At 47.0% G+C, this 15,572-nt stretch overlaps 1 protein-coding gene across 1 annotated transcript in view; it reads left to right on the top strand.

The window, feature by feature from the left end:
- Positions 1-15,572, top strand: part of USP22 (ubiquitin specific peptidase 22) — a 33,861-nt gene that overhangs the window by 3,020 nt on the left and 15,269 nt on the right. The window contains exon 2 of the mRNA XM_059907013.1: positions 12,698-12,830. Within this exon, the coding sequence (XP_059762996.1) occupies positions 12,698-12,830 (133 nt within the window). The remainder of the gene's footprint in view (positions 1-12,697; positions 12,831-15,572) is intronic.

Raw genomic sequence — 15,572 nt, 5'->3', positions numbered from 1 at the left:
CTCCTCGTCGCCCCCCACCCCTGTAATTTTTAACTTGAGTCAAGTTTAACCCATCATTAACTTTGCTGAATTTCCTGAGGAAAGGATCACTTTTTTTTTTCTTTTTTGCTTATATGTGGCTTGGATTAATCTTCCAATGTCAGTTGCTTAGTTTGAAAGCTGTTGAACCATGTCTCTATTACTGACTAGTAAGAACTTGAGCTATAGACAGACAAGAAGTGGTGTGAGAACCTGTTTTAGAACTCGGGTCTGTCAGGCTGCAGTGCTTTATGGTCGTATCCCAGCAGTGAACCCTTATGTTCTCCATCTGTCTATTCCCTGAATGTTGGGGGGTCCTGTGCACTTATACAACCCTAGTGGCCCAGCCAAAGAGGATTTGGTTTGAGGAATGGTGAACAGTGAGTAATGCACGTTTGGCAGTTTGCAGAGGTTTCTCAGCAGATGTGCAGGCTTAGTAGTTAGGTTTTTTTGTTGTTTTTTTTTTAAATTTATTTTATTTTTGGCTGCGTTGGGTCTTCACTCCTGCACACGGGCTTTCTCTAGTTGTGGCGAGCGGGGGCTACTCTTCGTTGCGGTGCACGGACTTCTCGTTGAGGTGGGTTCTCTTGTTGCGGAGCACAGGCTCTAGGCGCACAGGCTTCAGTAGTTGTGGCACACGAGCTCAGTAGTTGTGGCACACAGGCCTAGCTGCTCCGTGGCATGTGGGATCTTCCTGGAGCAGGACTCAAACCCATGTCCCCTGCATTGGCAGGCAGATTCTTAACCACTGCGCCACCAGGGAAGCCCAGTAGTTTGGTTTTAACACCAGGAAGTTGTCTATGAAATACTTCAACCTAAGTTAAACTTCTTTGAGGTTGCTCAAAGAAGCTGCAGTGAGGTCTCAGCTACAGTGAAATTACAGGGGTTAAAACTCTGTCTCCTCTAAGTAGAGGTGGGTTATGATTTTTATATCCAAACTTTGATTTTTCTTTTGGTGGACAGAGTGAGAAGAGCGTGATCAGATTTGATAATTTTCTGAATGGAAAAATGTTCCCAGATTGAGGACTCAGAGCTACTGGATGTCTCTGGCATGTGTCTTACCACTTGAGGGTTTGTGTGTGAAAATGGAAACGGGAAATGAAGACATCAGGAATTTTCAGTTCTTCTGGTTTTTATAACTTAACCCAGTCTGTGTTCTATTTTGAATATAAAGACACTTTGAGGGACAGGTAACGTTGTTTTAAATAATCCCTTCTGTCTTCTTGAACGGTTTCTGTGATTCTAAAATTTTCCAGCAGCTTGTCCTCAAAAATACAGAGCACTTCTTGTAGCCGTGGTAAATATTTTTACCAAAGTACGTCACCACAAAGTGCAGAAGCATTGGCACTTTTGGACCATTACTGATTTTGCTTTAATTTTGGACAGTAATCTGGAGGACAGGAAACCATCTTGAAGATTTCTTGGCACAAAATTTGGGGACTAAGGCAACCCTTTGGGTAGAAAATCTACGAGAGGTTTTTTGTTTGAGAAAAGGGGCTGGAGAGAAGGAACTGTTTCTAGATGCTCTCAGGCACAGAAGTCAGACCTTGCTTGCTCCAGCATTTTTTCTCTTTCTACATTTGTGGGCTTAATGCTACTATTTAAAGAACTATGGACCGGACACCCTTTGGAAGAAAGTGGGCTGATTCCGTATTTTTTTAGATCTCCCATTTTCTCTTCAGTCCAGAGTCAACTAGCTCTTTTTTTCTTTTTTATTGAAATATAGTTGATTTACAACGCTGTGCCAATCTCTGCTGTACAGCAAAGTGACTCAGTTTTACACATATAGACGTTCTTTTTTTAAAATATTTTTTTCCATTACGGTTTATCCCAGGAGATTGGATATAGTTCCCTGTGCTCTACAGTAGGACCTTGTTGTTTATCCATTCTATGTGTAATAGTTTGCATCTACCAACCCCAAACTCCCAGTCCATCCCTGTCCCTCCACCCCTCGGCAACCACAAGTCTGTTCTCTATGTCTGTGAGTCTATTTCTGTTCTGTATATAGGTTCATTTGTGCCATATTTTAGATTCTACATACAAGTGATATTATATGGTATTTTTCTTTTTCTGACTTCACTTAGTATGATAATCTCTAGGTCATCCATGTTGATGCAAATGACATTATTTCGTTCTTTTTTGTGGCTGAGTAGTATTCCATTGTATATACGTACCACATTTTCTTTATCGGTTCATCTGTTGATGGACATTTAGGTTGTTTCCATGCCTTGGCTATTGTGAATAGTGCTGCTGCTGTGAACATACCGGTGCATGTATCTTTTTAAATTATAGTTTTGTCTGGGTATAGCCCAGGAGTGGGATTGCTAGATGGTATGGTAGTTCTATCTTTAATTTTCTAAGGAACCATCATACTGTTTTCCACAGTGGCTGCACCAACTTACATTCCCACCGGCAGTGTAAGAGGGTTCCCTCTGCTCCACATCCTTTCCAGCATTTGTTATTTGTTTGTTTTTTGTTTTTTGTTCATTTGGCTGCACTGGATCTTAGTTGTGGCACGTGAACTCTTAGTTGCGGCATGTGGGATCTAGTTCCCTGACCAGGGATCGAACCCAGGCCCCCTGCACTGCGAGCGTGGAGTCTTAGCCACCGGACCACCAGGGAAGTCCCCAGCATTTATTATTTGTAGAGGTTTCTTTAAAAATATTTAATTTATTTTTTTGGCTGTGTTGGGTCTTTGTTGCGGCACGCGGGCTTCTCTCTCTAGCGGCGGGGGCTCCAGGGTGTGTAGGCTCTGTAGTTTGCAGCCCACCGGCTCTCGTTGAGGAGCGCGAGCTCAGTAGTTGTGGCGCGGGCTTAGTTGTCCCACGGCACGTGGGATCTTAGTTCCGTGACCAGGGATCGAACCCGCATGGATTCTTTGCCACTGGACCACCAGGGAGTCCCCTTGTAGAGTTTTTAATGATGGCCGTACCGACTGGTTTGAGGTGGTACCTCACTGTAGTTTTGATTTGTGTTTCTCCGGCAGTGATGTTGAGCATCTTTTCACGTGCCTCCTGGCCATCTGTATGTCTTCTTTGGAGAGACGTCTATTAAGGTCTTCTGCCCAGTTTTTGATTGGGTTGGTTGTTTTTTTGTTGTGGAGTCAGAGCCAACTAACTCTTAACCCCAGGTTTCTGTCTTGAGGAATTGTAATCATAATTTTTAAAGACTATTTGAATAGTAGGTGTCAAATAGCAAGATACTAAATACCTGCCTTAAAATTTACAGTATTTGTAGATGTCCAATGACAGTTTCTACACATAAGATAATTGTAGCCTAAACATACGTGAAGGAATGTGTAAATAATTCTAGATGCTGAGATGTTGGTTTTACTGAGAAAGATTAAAATTCATGAATCCACATAGTTTTAAAAAGTAATTACAGAAGTGATGATATGAATATGTTCTCAGTGTTTAAAAAGAGAACAGTTCAGGACTTCCCTGGCGGTCCAGTGGTTAAGACCCCGCACTGCCAACGCAGGGGGCACGTGTTCCATTCCTGGTCGGGGAAGATCCTGCATGCCGTGTGGTACGGCCAAAAAAAAAAAAAAAAAGAGCACTTCAAAGGCATATACAGCAAAGTTACACATTTTTGTTTTTGTAAATATACATGCTGTGTGTACTGTTTCCTTTTTTCATTTGTTCCCTACGCATACAGATCTCACTCTTTTGAACTGTGCAATTAATGTTCCATTGGATGGAAATGGCATTGTGTATTTTGCTCTCCCCCATCCCCCAGGCTTTCAGTTTGGAGGATTTACTAAGAATTTGTAAATCTTAAGCCTGGTAATCAGTTTTAAGAAGGAATAATCTTGGGCAAGACCCTTTTAACTGCATGAGTTTTGGTTTGCTGAGGGATTGAAATGTGATTTGTCTACTTGATACAAACCTGAGATGCATTTAAAAAGTGCAGTTTTATGTAAGGGAAACAGTAGAGAAATTTTTTTAAAAAGTGTAAAATGTAAAAAGTCTAAGATAACATACTTTCATAGAGTACAAGTGGAATGCCCTAACTTTCATTTTGTATCTTTACGAAGGGACAGTATAGCTTGTCAGCCTATGAACACTTGCCTAAGAGGAGGGAAGCTTTTGTAGTCAGTATTTCATTTTATTTTATTTTCAATTTATTTTATTGAAGTCTAGTTGATTTACAATGTGTTAATTTCTGCTGTACAACAAAGTTACATTCACACACGTATACATTCTTTTTTTTTTTTTAAGGAGTTAATTTTTTTTTTTTTTAATTTTATAGCTACTTTATTTATTTATTTATTATTTATTTTTGGCTGTGTTGGGTCTTCGGTTCGTGCGAGGGCTTTCTCTAGTTGCGGCAAGCGGGGGCCACTCTTCATCGCGGTGCGGGGACCGCTCTTCATCGCGGTGCACGGGCCTTTCACTGTCGCGGCCCCTCCCGTTGCGGGGCACAGGCTCCAGACGCGCAGGCTCAGCAGTTGTGGCTCAGGGGCCCAGCCGCTCCGCGGCATGTGGGATCCCCCCAGACCAGGGCCCGAACCCGTGTCCCCTGCATTAGCAGGCAGACTCTCAACCACTGCGCCACCAGGGAAGCCCTACATTCTTTTTCATATTTTTTTCATTATGGTTTATCACAGGATATTGAATACAGTTCCCTGTGCTGTACAGTAGGACCTTGTTGTGTATCCATCCTGTATATGCTAGCTTGCATCTGCTGATCCCAGCCTCCCACTCCCCCCCCACCCCCCGCAACCACAAGTCTGTTCTCTATGTCTGTGAGTCTGTACTGTAGATAAGTTCACTGTGGTATTTTAGATTCCATATATAAGTGATATCATGTACTTTCTGTTTCTGGGTAGTCAGTATTTTAGAAGCATGGTTCAAGCCTTTGGTTGTGGTGTGGAAGGGGAGGTCATTTCAGGTGGAAAATGGTCTTATTTATCTTGAGTCAGTGTTACTTTACTATGTGTTTTAGAAGAAGATTTATTCTAGGGTTCTTACTGGTCGTCTTTTTTTATCAATGTTGCTTCAATTCTAGAGTCTGAGATCCGTCTCCTGAGATCTGAATGAATCTCTTATGTTTGAACTTTTTAGTAGAAATGATCTTTGGAGAGTAACAATTCAGCTGTCACTGGCTTAGACAAAATACCTGAAGTGACAGGACACAGCGTCTGGTAGGTGGTAGACCGAGAGCTGTGAAATGTCCAGCGTTACTGGCTCCACCAGTGACTAAATTAGTATTTTTTGACTCTGCCAGGCACTTACTTGATGGTGATGAGAATACTGCAGAGAGCTGTCTCCTGTCCGTCATTTTTCTTTTTTAGTTCATTTTTTAGATATGTCCATTTTTTTTGTTTTGTTTTTTTTGTTTGTTTTTTTATGTCCATTTTTTAAAGTAAACTTTCTTCCTTTTCAAAACTTCTTGCTTTGCAGAATTGACTTTTGCTTTATCTATTGATGAATTGGATCTTTCCAATCATCACAACAAAGCATTGCAGCATTCATACTAAGCAGGGGACAGGCCATTCCAAGTAAAAGATCTAAAATGAAAACAGTTTTTCTTTTGAGGTAATTGTAGATTGACCAGCTGTTGTGAAAAACAGCAGAGAACCTTTAACTGGTTTCCCCTGATGGTAACATCTAGCGAAACTAAATACACTGTTACAGCCACGAGTCAATATCGATACAGTCAGCCCATTTATTCCTGTTTCCCCAGTTTTTACTTGTGCTCATCTGTGTGTGTATTTAGTTCTATGCAAATTAATAATAGTCGTTCTAGAGTTACAGAAAAGTTACCAAAAATAATACAGAGGGACTTCCCTGGTGGCGCAGTGGATAAGACTCTGTGCTCCCAATGCAGGGGGCCTGGGTTCAATCCCTGGTCAGGGAACTAGATCCCCCATGCATGCCGCAACTGAGATTTCGCATGCCACAACTAAGGAGCCCGCCTGCCGCAACTAAGACCCCGCGCCAAATAAATTAAAAAAAAAAAATACAGAGAGGTCCTGTATCAACCCCTCCATCTCCTCGATTGTTAACTTTTTACTTTTCTCTGGTATGTTTTGTTACAACTAATGGCCAAGCTTGATACGTTATTATTAACTAAAGGTCATACTTTATTCAGATTCGATTAGTTTTTCCCTGATCTGTCCCAGAACCCTCTCTGGGATCCCACCTGAGATTTGGTCTGAGTCTCAGGCTCCTGTGCGTTGTGACAGTTTCTCAGACTTGCCTTGTTTTTGATGCCCTTAGCGGTTTTGAGGAGTGTTTGAGGAGTACTGCTCAGGTATTTGTAGGATGTCCCTCAATTTGGGTTTGTCTGATGTGTCCCTCGTGGTTCACGGCTGTGGTTCCAGGTTTGAAGAGGAAGCCCAAGCCTTTATTTATTAAGGTCTGCACTTGGTGTGGCAGGTGCAGGTGAGAAGCATCTACCACCGCGAGCTTCACAGAACACCTCACGCCCTCGACCCCGCGCTTCACCCGCTCAGCGCTCTCCCAGCCTTTCGTCCCTGGGTGGGGTCCCCTCGTGGCTGTACCGATGTGTCTCGGTCGCCTCACCCCTGGTCCGCACACGGCATCTGCTGAAGAGCTTGGGGCTTTGCCGGGATCATTTCCCGGGTCTGGATTTGCTGGTTGCAGGCTTGGGGCATGAATTCATCTTTCGCTCTATTTCCTGCAAATTGGCAGCCGATTCAGAGGCTGCATCAGACCTGAGTTGAGCCCTCGGGCGAGATCTGAAGTAGTGCTGTGTCTTTCCTGAGGGACTTGCTGCCTTGAGTGCCCAGACCTGAGGAGGCAGGCGTCAGGCAGATGTTGGGAAGCTGAGGTTTCCAGAGACGGAGGTGACCGGCCTCACAGACGCCTGTTCTTGCCTCATCCTAACCCGGCAGCACCTGTAGCGGAGGGTGTGTCCGTCACTTTCATCACCTGTCAGCAGTTCTGGGGAGGAAAGCGGGAGCAACAGGTTAAATGAGGTTCTAGGAGAATCCGACGGCTTCTTGTAGGCGCTTGTAATGGACAGTTGGGAGGTGATCGGAAATTTAAATTAAGAACAGCGGCTGAGGTGGTCGGTCCGGGCGGGGCGGGGTTGCTTCTGCCAGGTGTGCGCCCTTCGACCTTGGGCGGCGCCACGTCTCTTGGGCTCACTTGTTTTTCATTTATGATAATCCTACTTTGTATTTACATAGCATTTTGCGTTTTATAAAGCAGCTCTCACGTAGTTTTGTTTTGGAACTCACAGTGCACTTCAGGTGGACTTGGCAGTTAAGTCTCCTGACCTGCACAAGGTCACTGATTAAATGCCAGGTCTGGGCCTTGAAATTAGGTCAGTCTGACTCTGAAGTTCGTGCTCCAGCTAAATTATTTGGGCATGTTTTCCAGCGCGACCGAGTAATTCTCCAGTCTCAGCCGACACCAGCTGGGCGTCACACAAATCTGACTGTCTGACTCGTCGACCTGGAGTTGGCGGCCAATCCTGTAGGTTGAGGGCTCAGTCCCACAGGATGCGCCCACTTCAGACACCAGTCATAAGGCTGTGCTCCCCTCCTCGGGCTCACAAGGCTCAGGGAAACATTTACGTACGTTTACCCATTTATTATAAAGGTTATTACGAAGAATACAGGTGAGCAGCTAGATGAAGAGATCCGTAGGCTGAGGTCTGGGGGGTGCTGAGCAAAGGAGCTTCTGTCCCAGTGAAGTTGGGGTGCATCACCCCCCAGCACAGTGATGCATTCACCTGTCCAGAAGCTCTCTGAACCATCATTTAGGGTTTTTATGGAGGCTTCATTATATAGTCACGATTAATGGTGGTGCAGTGGTTAAGAATTCTCCTGCCAATGCAGGAGACACGGGTTCAAGCCCTGGTCCGAGAAGATCCCATGTGCCGCAGAGCAACTAAGCCTGTGCGCCACAATTACTGAGCCTGCACTCTAGAGCCCGCAAGCCACGAGTACTGAGCCCGTGTGCCGCAACTACTGAAACCTGCGTGCCTAGAGCCCGTGCTCCGCAACAAGAGAAGCCACCGCAATGAGAAGCCCGTGCACCGCCATGAAGAGTAGCCCCTGCTCGCCGCGACTAGAGAAAGCCCGCGCGCAGCAGCGAAGACCCAATGCAGCCAAAATAAATAAATAATTAATTAAAGAATAGGCAGTGATTAAATCGTTACACAGGTGTGATTGATTAAATCATAGGTTGTTGATGGAGGTTGGGGAATGGAGCTAACGTCAAAAATGAAAAGATAATGTGAAAGAGAAATTCATATTAGTTTATAGGTATAGCAATTCTGTATTGGTAACAAAGAAGTAGCAGTGTGATTGCTTTATGGTAGTTGAGTGTAATCAAATTAATACAGTAGCCTAGCCGGTGCACTAATGATCGAATCATTGTAAAATGTTCATGGTACACAGCATTGCAGTCATGTTCATAATACAGTATTGGAAACGTTGTTAAATTAAAAAGTTACCCGTGATGATAGACCGATACGCAGTATCTCCGATTATGAGGAGAGGGGGAGCAAGGGGCGCATGCTGTATGGTAATTCTTTGAAAGCAAAGTTATAAAACAGTAAGAAATGGATACTTTATTTTATATTAAACATCCCTTACCTTATGCCTATGTGAGGATAGGCTATCCACTTCGCTACAAGTCTTGCATATAACGTTCTACACACATATTTTTTGTATATTTATTGAAAATCCACACATAAGTGGACCCGTGCAGTTCAAGCTTGTGTTGTTCAAGGGTCAGCTGTACATTTATCTGGATTCATCAGTTTTTCCTTTTGGGGCTGTTAAGTTTGGTTAAGGCCGTGTTGGCCCGAGTTCTCTGTTGCAAAACATAACCTTTTCTCGTTTAATTAACAAAAGTAATATCTGGGGTGATACTTTGAAAATATCCAACACCCCAGTATACATATATATATGCATATGTATACACACGTGAATACTTTGATGTATTTTTTTCCTTTATTGAGGTGAAATTCACACAAAAATTAACCACTTTAAACTACCCAGTGAGTTCCCAGTGTTGTACGGTCACCAGCTGCCTCTGTGAAGCTTCAAACCGTTTCTTCGGCTCCCCACTCTCCCTCCAGCCCCTGGCAACCTCTGATCTCTGTTCTCTCTCTGGATTTGCCTCTTCTGGACATTTCATATAAACGGAATCACACACTATGTGACTTCTGGTGTCTGACTTTTCTCACTTAGCATGTTGTGAAGGTTCATCCACGTTGTAGCGTGAATTAGTACTTTGGTTTTTTTTTATGGCTGGGTAGTACTCCGTTGTGTGGATACACCATATTTTGTGTATCCATTGATCCACTAATGGAGATTTAGGCTGTTTCCACCTTTTAACTATTGTGAATGACCCAATATTTTTTCACCCCCATTTTTTATTTTTGCCTGAATCAGTTATTACTATGATGATTATAAAATGAAGGCTTTGTAGTCTTGTCTTTTCTACTGCGGTAGGTGGATTCCTCCCATGAAGAAGACTGCGCAGCGTGTGTGTACAGTGTCAGTTTCAGAGTGGACTTGGGGGATTCTTTTTTTGTACAGTGTATAACCCATTCTTTCCGTTACTCATTTTTGTGCTCAGATAGGGCCAGAATTGCCCAGCGGGAATTCCCAAGCTGTCTCCCCTCCCTCCTCATGCCCATCATGCTGGAGTCACTGGCTTGTGGGAGCTGCCGCTCATGGAAGCACCAGCTAAGCCGAGCGTTTCCGCCTGGGGCAGGTGGCGCGTCCTTGGTGTTTATGGAAAATAGGTTTGTGCTTGGGACTGCCTGTCAGTGGAGCCCTAGTTATAAAATCTGATTCAGGGCCTTAAAATGAGTCCTGAGCATGGGCTTTATTTATGTGAAAAAGGTTTAGTCAAATTGTGTGTGTGTTTATATCTGGGGCTTTCTTTTCCCTGATCTGTTTCAGGATGTGACCAATTTCTTTGTTTCTGGTTGTAGCCCATCTGCCTCTGTTTAATTTCTGTAGTTCTTTTTTTGTGCAGCTAAAATTCTTGAAGCCTTTTTTCTTTAGGCAGATTTTTCTTTTGTGAAGTTCTGCAAGAGAACAGGTGATACAGATATGCATTTAAAATTCAGGGGTTAATTTGGTTCTGTTTTTAAAGCTTTTGTGTGTTTTAAGGGGAAAAAATGATGTGTTAAAATTATATACTTATCTTGATATGTCTATATTTTCAGGATAATGCTAGTCTTGAATTCTTTCTCGAATTATATAAACAGAATTGGATTTCTTGTTAAGTTCATAGAGGAATTTTAATAAAATCATGATCACACATTTAATATATCCTGAGTGATAAAAATAAGGAATACCTCTTAATCTTTTCTTTACATCTGTAGCTGTAGTGAGCAGTAAAGAGATTCCAGGAATCTGTTCCTAACAGTATTTATATAAAAGAAAAATTTCAGAGGTACTGGGAAGCATCATTTGTTACACATCAAGTAACTATTATGTAATTTAAAAATTTCCCTGTGTTAAAAAATAAATAAAAAATAAAAATTTCCTTGTGTTACTGAGAACAATTAGAGTTAGTTAATTCCTTAGATTGGTCATTGGAAGAATAAATAGATGATACAACTGCTGTTTCTAGTATTGCAGCGTTTTAGACAGGTCTTTCCAGTGACCCTCACACTCCTGTGGAATTGTCCCAGAGCTGGGGTTCCTGCTGGGAGGGGGCAGGCGCCCCCTGCGACCCAGGGTGGAGACCAGGGATGTCGCTGGACATCCTGCCATCCACAGGAACACCCTGCGCCACCCGGGCGCGCACACGGGTCCCCTGTGCTGAGGCCTGCGTGGGGGCTTGACCATACAGGGTTTGCAGAGCTAACCTCTTCCTGGTGTCAAAAAAAAGGTAAGTAACTAGCCATTGAGAGCGACTCTTTTTTAAAAAAAATTATTTATTTAATTAATTATTTTTGGCTGCGTTGGGTCTTTGTTGCTGCGCGTGGGCTTTCTCTGGTTGCGGCAGGCGGGGGCTACTCTTCGTTTTGGTGCGCGGACTTCTCATGGCGGCGGCTTCTCTTGTTGCGGAGCACGGGCTCTAGGCACACGGGCTTCAGTAGTTGTAGCACGTGGGCTCAGTAGTTGTGGCTCGTGGGCTCTAGAGCGCAGGCTGAGTAGTTGTGGTGCACCGGCTTAGCTGCTCCGCGGCAGGTGGGATCTTCCCGGCCCAGGGCTCGAACCCGTTTCCCCTGCATTGGCAGGCGGATGCTTAACCACTGTGCCATTAGGGAAGTCCCGAGAGCGACTCTTAGTCAAGAAGAAATACGGTGGTAATGATCAGAGTTGCATCTGGGTCCAGAGATAAACTGTACGTGGAGGTGAAAGATCAGCCTGGGCTTGAGGTTTTCGTGAGTCTGTGCTTCAGGACGGGGCCTGTTGGCCTGTGGCTGCTGGTGAGGATTTGCGTTTCTCAAGCTGAGCACCTGGCGTCGAGGAGCTCTGTGGTCCGGCCGCCCTGTGTGCCGGCCGCCGGCTGCTCTGCTCTGTCCTCGGAGCCGCACTCCAGCCTCAGGGTTCTCGTCCTGGGGGAGCACCGCACACCCTCCCCCAACTCCCCTGCACCACTTCTTGCCCTTCTGGAGGCTGGAGGGGTTACCGAGCCTCTGTGCAGCCTTCCCTGGTGGAAGTGCTGTGGCTCGAGCTCTGTGTGAAGGGAGGTCTGTGACCAGGGCTCAGGCCGTGCCCGCCACGCTTCGTCGAGGGTGGACGGTCAGCCTGGCCCTGAGCGGCTCCTGCCTTGGTCTCGTGTGTGCGGGGTGAGGCTTGGAAGGGCCGCTTCTGGGCTCAGTGGGGGAGCGTGGCCTGTGGGGTCAGGAGGTCCCAGTCCACGGGCCGGCTGTGTGGCCACCAGCAGACGCACGTCAGAAGGGCTCGCGGCCTTCCTCGTGGCTGGCGCTGAGGATCAAACGGCATAATCGCTCCAGTACCCGGCGCCAGTGTCTGTGTCACGTTTGTGCTGCTGTCCTTTGTTTTCTGGGCCTTTTCTGTTTTGACCTTACCTCCGAGGCCCTGTTCATCTTCCACGTCCCTTCACCCCCAGCTCCCTGCACCCCCATCAGAGCAAGAGGGTTATGTCGTGTGGTGTCATCGCAGAGGCTGGGAGTTCAAGTTGGTGACCTGCAGGGGTTCACAGTTGGCACTGGTGTAATTGTCATGCCGGCGTTTCCTGGGCGGTTTGGGGGGACGAGAATTGTTTACCGTGGTGCTCATAATCGCTGAGTTTAAAACTTTAGGTTTCTGTGGTCTGGTTCTCGGACACAAACCGTTCTTTTTCTTGTTTCTGTGTATTGCTTTGATTCATATTCATCTGGATTGATTGATTATAGGTTTGCTGTGGGCTTGGAACCTGGAATATCAAACTGGAAGTGAAGTGCAGGTTAAAGGTGACCTGGGGCTGGGGGCCCCGTTGGATGCGGAAGGACCTTGACTGCTCCCGGAGCTCCAGGCGCTTTGTCTGAGCGGCTTTGAGTTGGAGAAGGGGCCGAGGTCTGTTACACGGAGCCACTTCTGAGCTAAATGGCCTTCGTGCCTTTTGGGGGGCAACTGACAGGATTAACGAAATGACCTTTTAGGCAGTGAGACCTTGAGAGGAAATCCGGGCTTCCCCTTCCTCCCGAGCTGTGCCCGTTGGGATCACCTTGCCCTGGTGTTTCCGAGAACCCCTGGTTTCTAACTCTCTCTTGTGAATTTCAGGCGAAGTCGTGCGTGTGTCACGTGTGCGGCGTCCACCTGAACCGGCTGCACTCCTGCCTCCACTGCGTCTTCTTCGGCTGTTTCACGAAGAAGCACATTCACGAGCACGCCAAGTCGAAAAGGCACAACCTGGGTAAGACCCCACGACGCCTCCTGGGCTTTGGGGTCACCTCCCCGACTCGCGCTCTGTGGATTTGACCTTCCACTCTCTCGGGAGTCCACCTTTGTCTGCAGTAGCTTGTACTCTCCTTGTGGAACTCCAGGGGGAGAGGAAAGAGAAACTGAACCCACGAGGGGCACGTGCCCAGCGCACCTGAGGTCACATAAAGCCGTGTAACCCTGAGCGATGGCTTTCTTTAACGGAGCATCAGAGACTCATCTTTCTCTCTGAAAAGCACGGTTAGGTATTGGATCGGGCAAAGATTTGCACAGGTCTTAAATGCAGCTTTAGGTTACTGGTGTCAGCGTGGGGTTGGGGGTACTGGGTGAAGTTAGTGATTTCTGTCACAGGTTTGCAGTGTTGTCAGTGTCTGCAGAGAGGCTGGCGTTGAGGTGAGCTCACGTTTCATATTCAGACAGTAGTGCCTTCCAGAGGTGACGTGAAGCTAAGTTTTGCTCTTGGCTTGATTTTCTGACTGTTGTCACTAAATGTTTCCCTCGTTGAGAATTGTTTTCTGTCAGACGTTGCTGAGGTTGTTAGGATATCTGTAACAAAATCACTTTCAGAAGGTCCAGACCACAGACCCTTTTCTAGAACATAACTTGGTGTGACCTGGCCTTCCAGTGAAAGATATTCTCAGGCCTTTTAAGTAGTCGGAATGGGCTCGTCCAAACTCGGTCATCTCCGGAGGTCGTGCCTCATTTCATTTGCAGCTGAGAACTTACAGCCAGTGCTGGGGGTCCGCCTGTCACCAGGAGCTAAGTGGCCTTTTTGGAAGGAGAGCTGGAGGCCCTGGTGGTGCTTCACAGGCTGTGGGTGGGCGGCCGCCCGGGAGGGCGGGGGTCAGCAATCCCGTCTCTCCCCGAGGGACCAGAGGGAAGGTCTGATGGGGCAGGACGGGTGTGGTGGGGTTCTGTGGTGTTGAGTTAATGTAGATCTTTGTGCTTAATACCATGTGATGCTCGGCCCAGACCCGCTTAGGCTCCTGTCACACCTGGGCTGTGATTCTGTGTGGTTAAAAGGGTTATGGAAGATTGGAAACACCTTTGCACTGGAAAGGGCTGAGAATCTTATTGTTACCTAGCATCACCTACAAAAGTCACTCGAGAAATTTGTGTGTTTATTAATTTTATCAGCCTGATTGATAAACTCTGCCTCTACTTTGGCCAGAATGAATAAGTTTTAGAAGGTTGTCTTCAAGAGACAAAACCACAAAATGGGAGCAAGACCCAGCTCTTTGCTGTGTTAGAGCCCAGGAGTTGATTGCAGGTTGTGTGTGTGAGCGTGTGTGTGCGTGTGTGCATGTGGGTGTGTGTTAACAGAGCTAAAGCTTAGCTTTCTGTGTCCGGATGGCGGGGGAGGGCGCGGGAGAGGAGCCCCAGCAGGGAAGCTGCTCGCCCGCCCCCGGCCCCGCATCTCGAGCGGCTCCCCGTTACCCCTAGAGCCCCTTCAGAGCGGCGGCTTGATGTTTGAGGGCCGAGGAGCCGTGACTCCTGGGCTGAGTCCTGCCTCTGGGAGCCCCACAGAGTAACGCTGGGGCCTGCCGTGGCCTCTTAGGATTTCTCCCAGGGCTGGCGGCTTCGAAGCGGAGGCGCACGGGAGGCCCGGGGGAGTCTCGTCTGAGTATCTGCTTTTTTGCGAGTGTTCAGTTACAACCAGGACGTCGGTAGCTACGGGGTCTTTGCTGGCGGCCTGTGGGAGGACAAAGCTTCTGCTCCTCGGTCCGACCCGCCCTGCGACCCTGCCTGGTGTGACGTGGTAGACGTGGCCCCCAGGAGGGAGGACCCGTCCTGACCCGCTGCTGGCAGGTGTGCTGTGCAGGACGGCGTTGGGGTCCAGGTCGCTGAGTAAGACTTGGTTTCGTGCTTCTTAGTTTCGTACAGGTTTTTGTTTGACGTTGAGTCACAGGGGCCCGTGGATGTTGCCTGCGTGAGCCACGGAGGCTGTGAAAGGAGTGCTTTTAGCTTTGTGTCTGCCTCTAGGAAGAGCTATTTCAGTTTTCCCAGAGGGCGTGAGTATGTATGTGGGCGCGAGAGGGGGTATCGGCTCCCCTCTGAGTGGGTGACGCTTCCCTCCGTCTCAAGATCCTCCTGTGGCTGGAGGGAAGGGGACACGCGCCTGCCTGGTGCCTGTCGGCCGGGGGTTCCCGGGTGAGTGAGCTGACGGCCTCCTCTCTCACTGGGAGCGTCTCGCCCGCATCCAGGAAGCTGGCCCTCTGTTTCCGGGGGTTCTGCACCTGCAGATCCAGCCGACCTCGGATCGAAAAGCAAATTCCAGAAAGTTCCAAGAAGCAAAACTTGCATTTGTCTGGTCCAGGCAGCTAGTTACATGGCATTCATGTTGTATTAGGTATTAGAAGCAACCTGGAGGTGATTTGAAGTGTGTAGGAGGATGTAGGTTATATGCAGATACCGCACCATTTTCTACAAGGGGCTTGAGTATCCTTGGATCCTGGTGTCCGCGGGGGTCCTGGAACCAACCCCCCCTTGGGTACCGCGGGACCACTGACTGTCTCCTCAACCTTTTGTCCTGATGCAGTCAAGGTTTTGTCCTTGGTTATCTTGGCTGTGAAATAATTTTCTGGAGGAACTACCTTGACTGTAGGTGTTGCATTGGGTTTTTGAGTTCCATATTGAGATGAAATTCAGAGAACACACAGTTAACCATTTCAGCCAGTACAGTTCAGTGCGTTTAGTCACTTGCCCTGTGGTGTGT

The sequence above is a fragment of the Balaenoptera ricei genome, chromosome 20, assembly GCF_028023285.1.
Source record: "Balaenoptera ricei isolate mBalRic1 chromosome 20, mBalRic1.hap2, whole genome shotgun sequence".
Taxonomy (NCBI): domain Eukaryota; kingdom Metazoa; phylum Chordata; class Mammalia; order Artiodactyla; family Balaenopteridae; genus Balaenoptera; species Balaenoptera ricei.
The sequence above is the reverse complement of the archived record's forward strand: the minus strand, read 5'-3'. Positions and strand labels throughout refer to the sequence as shown.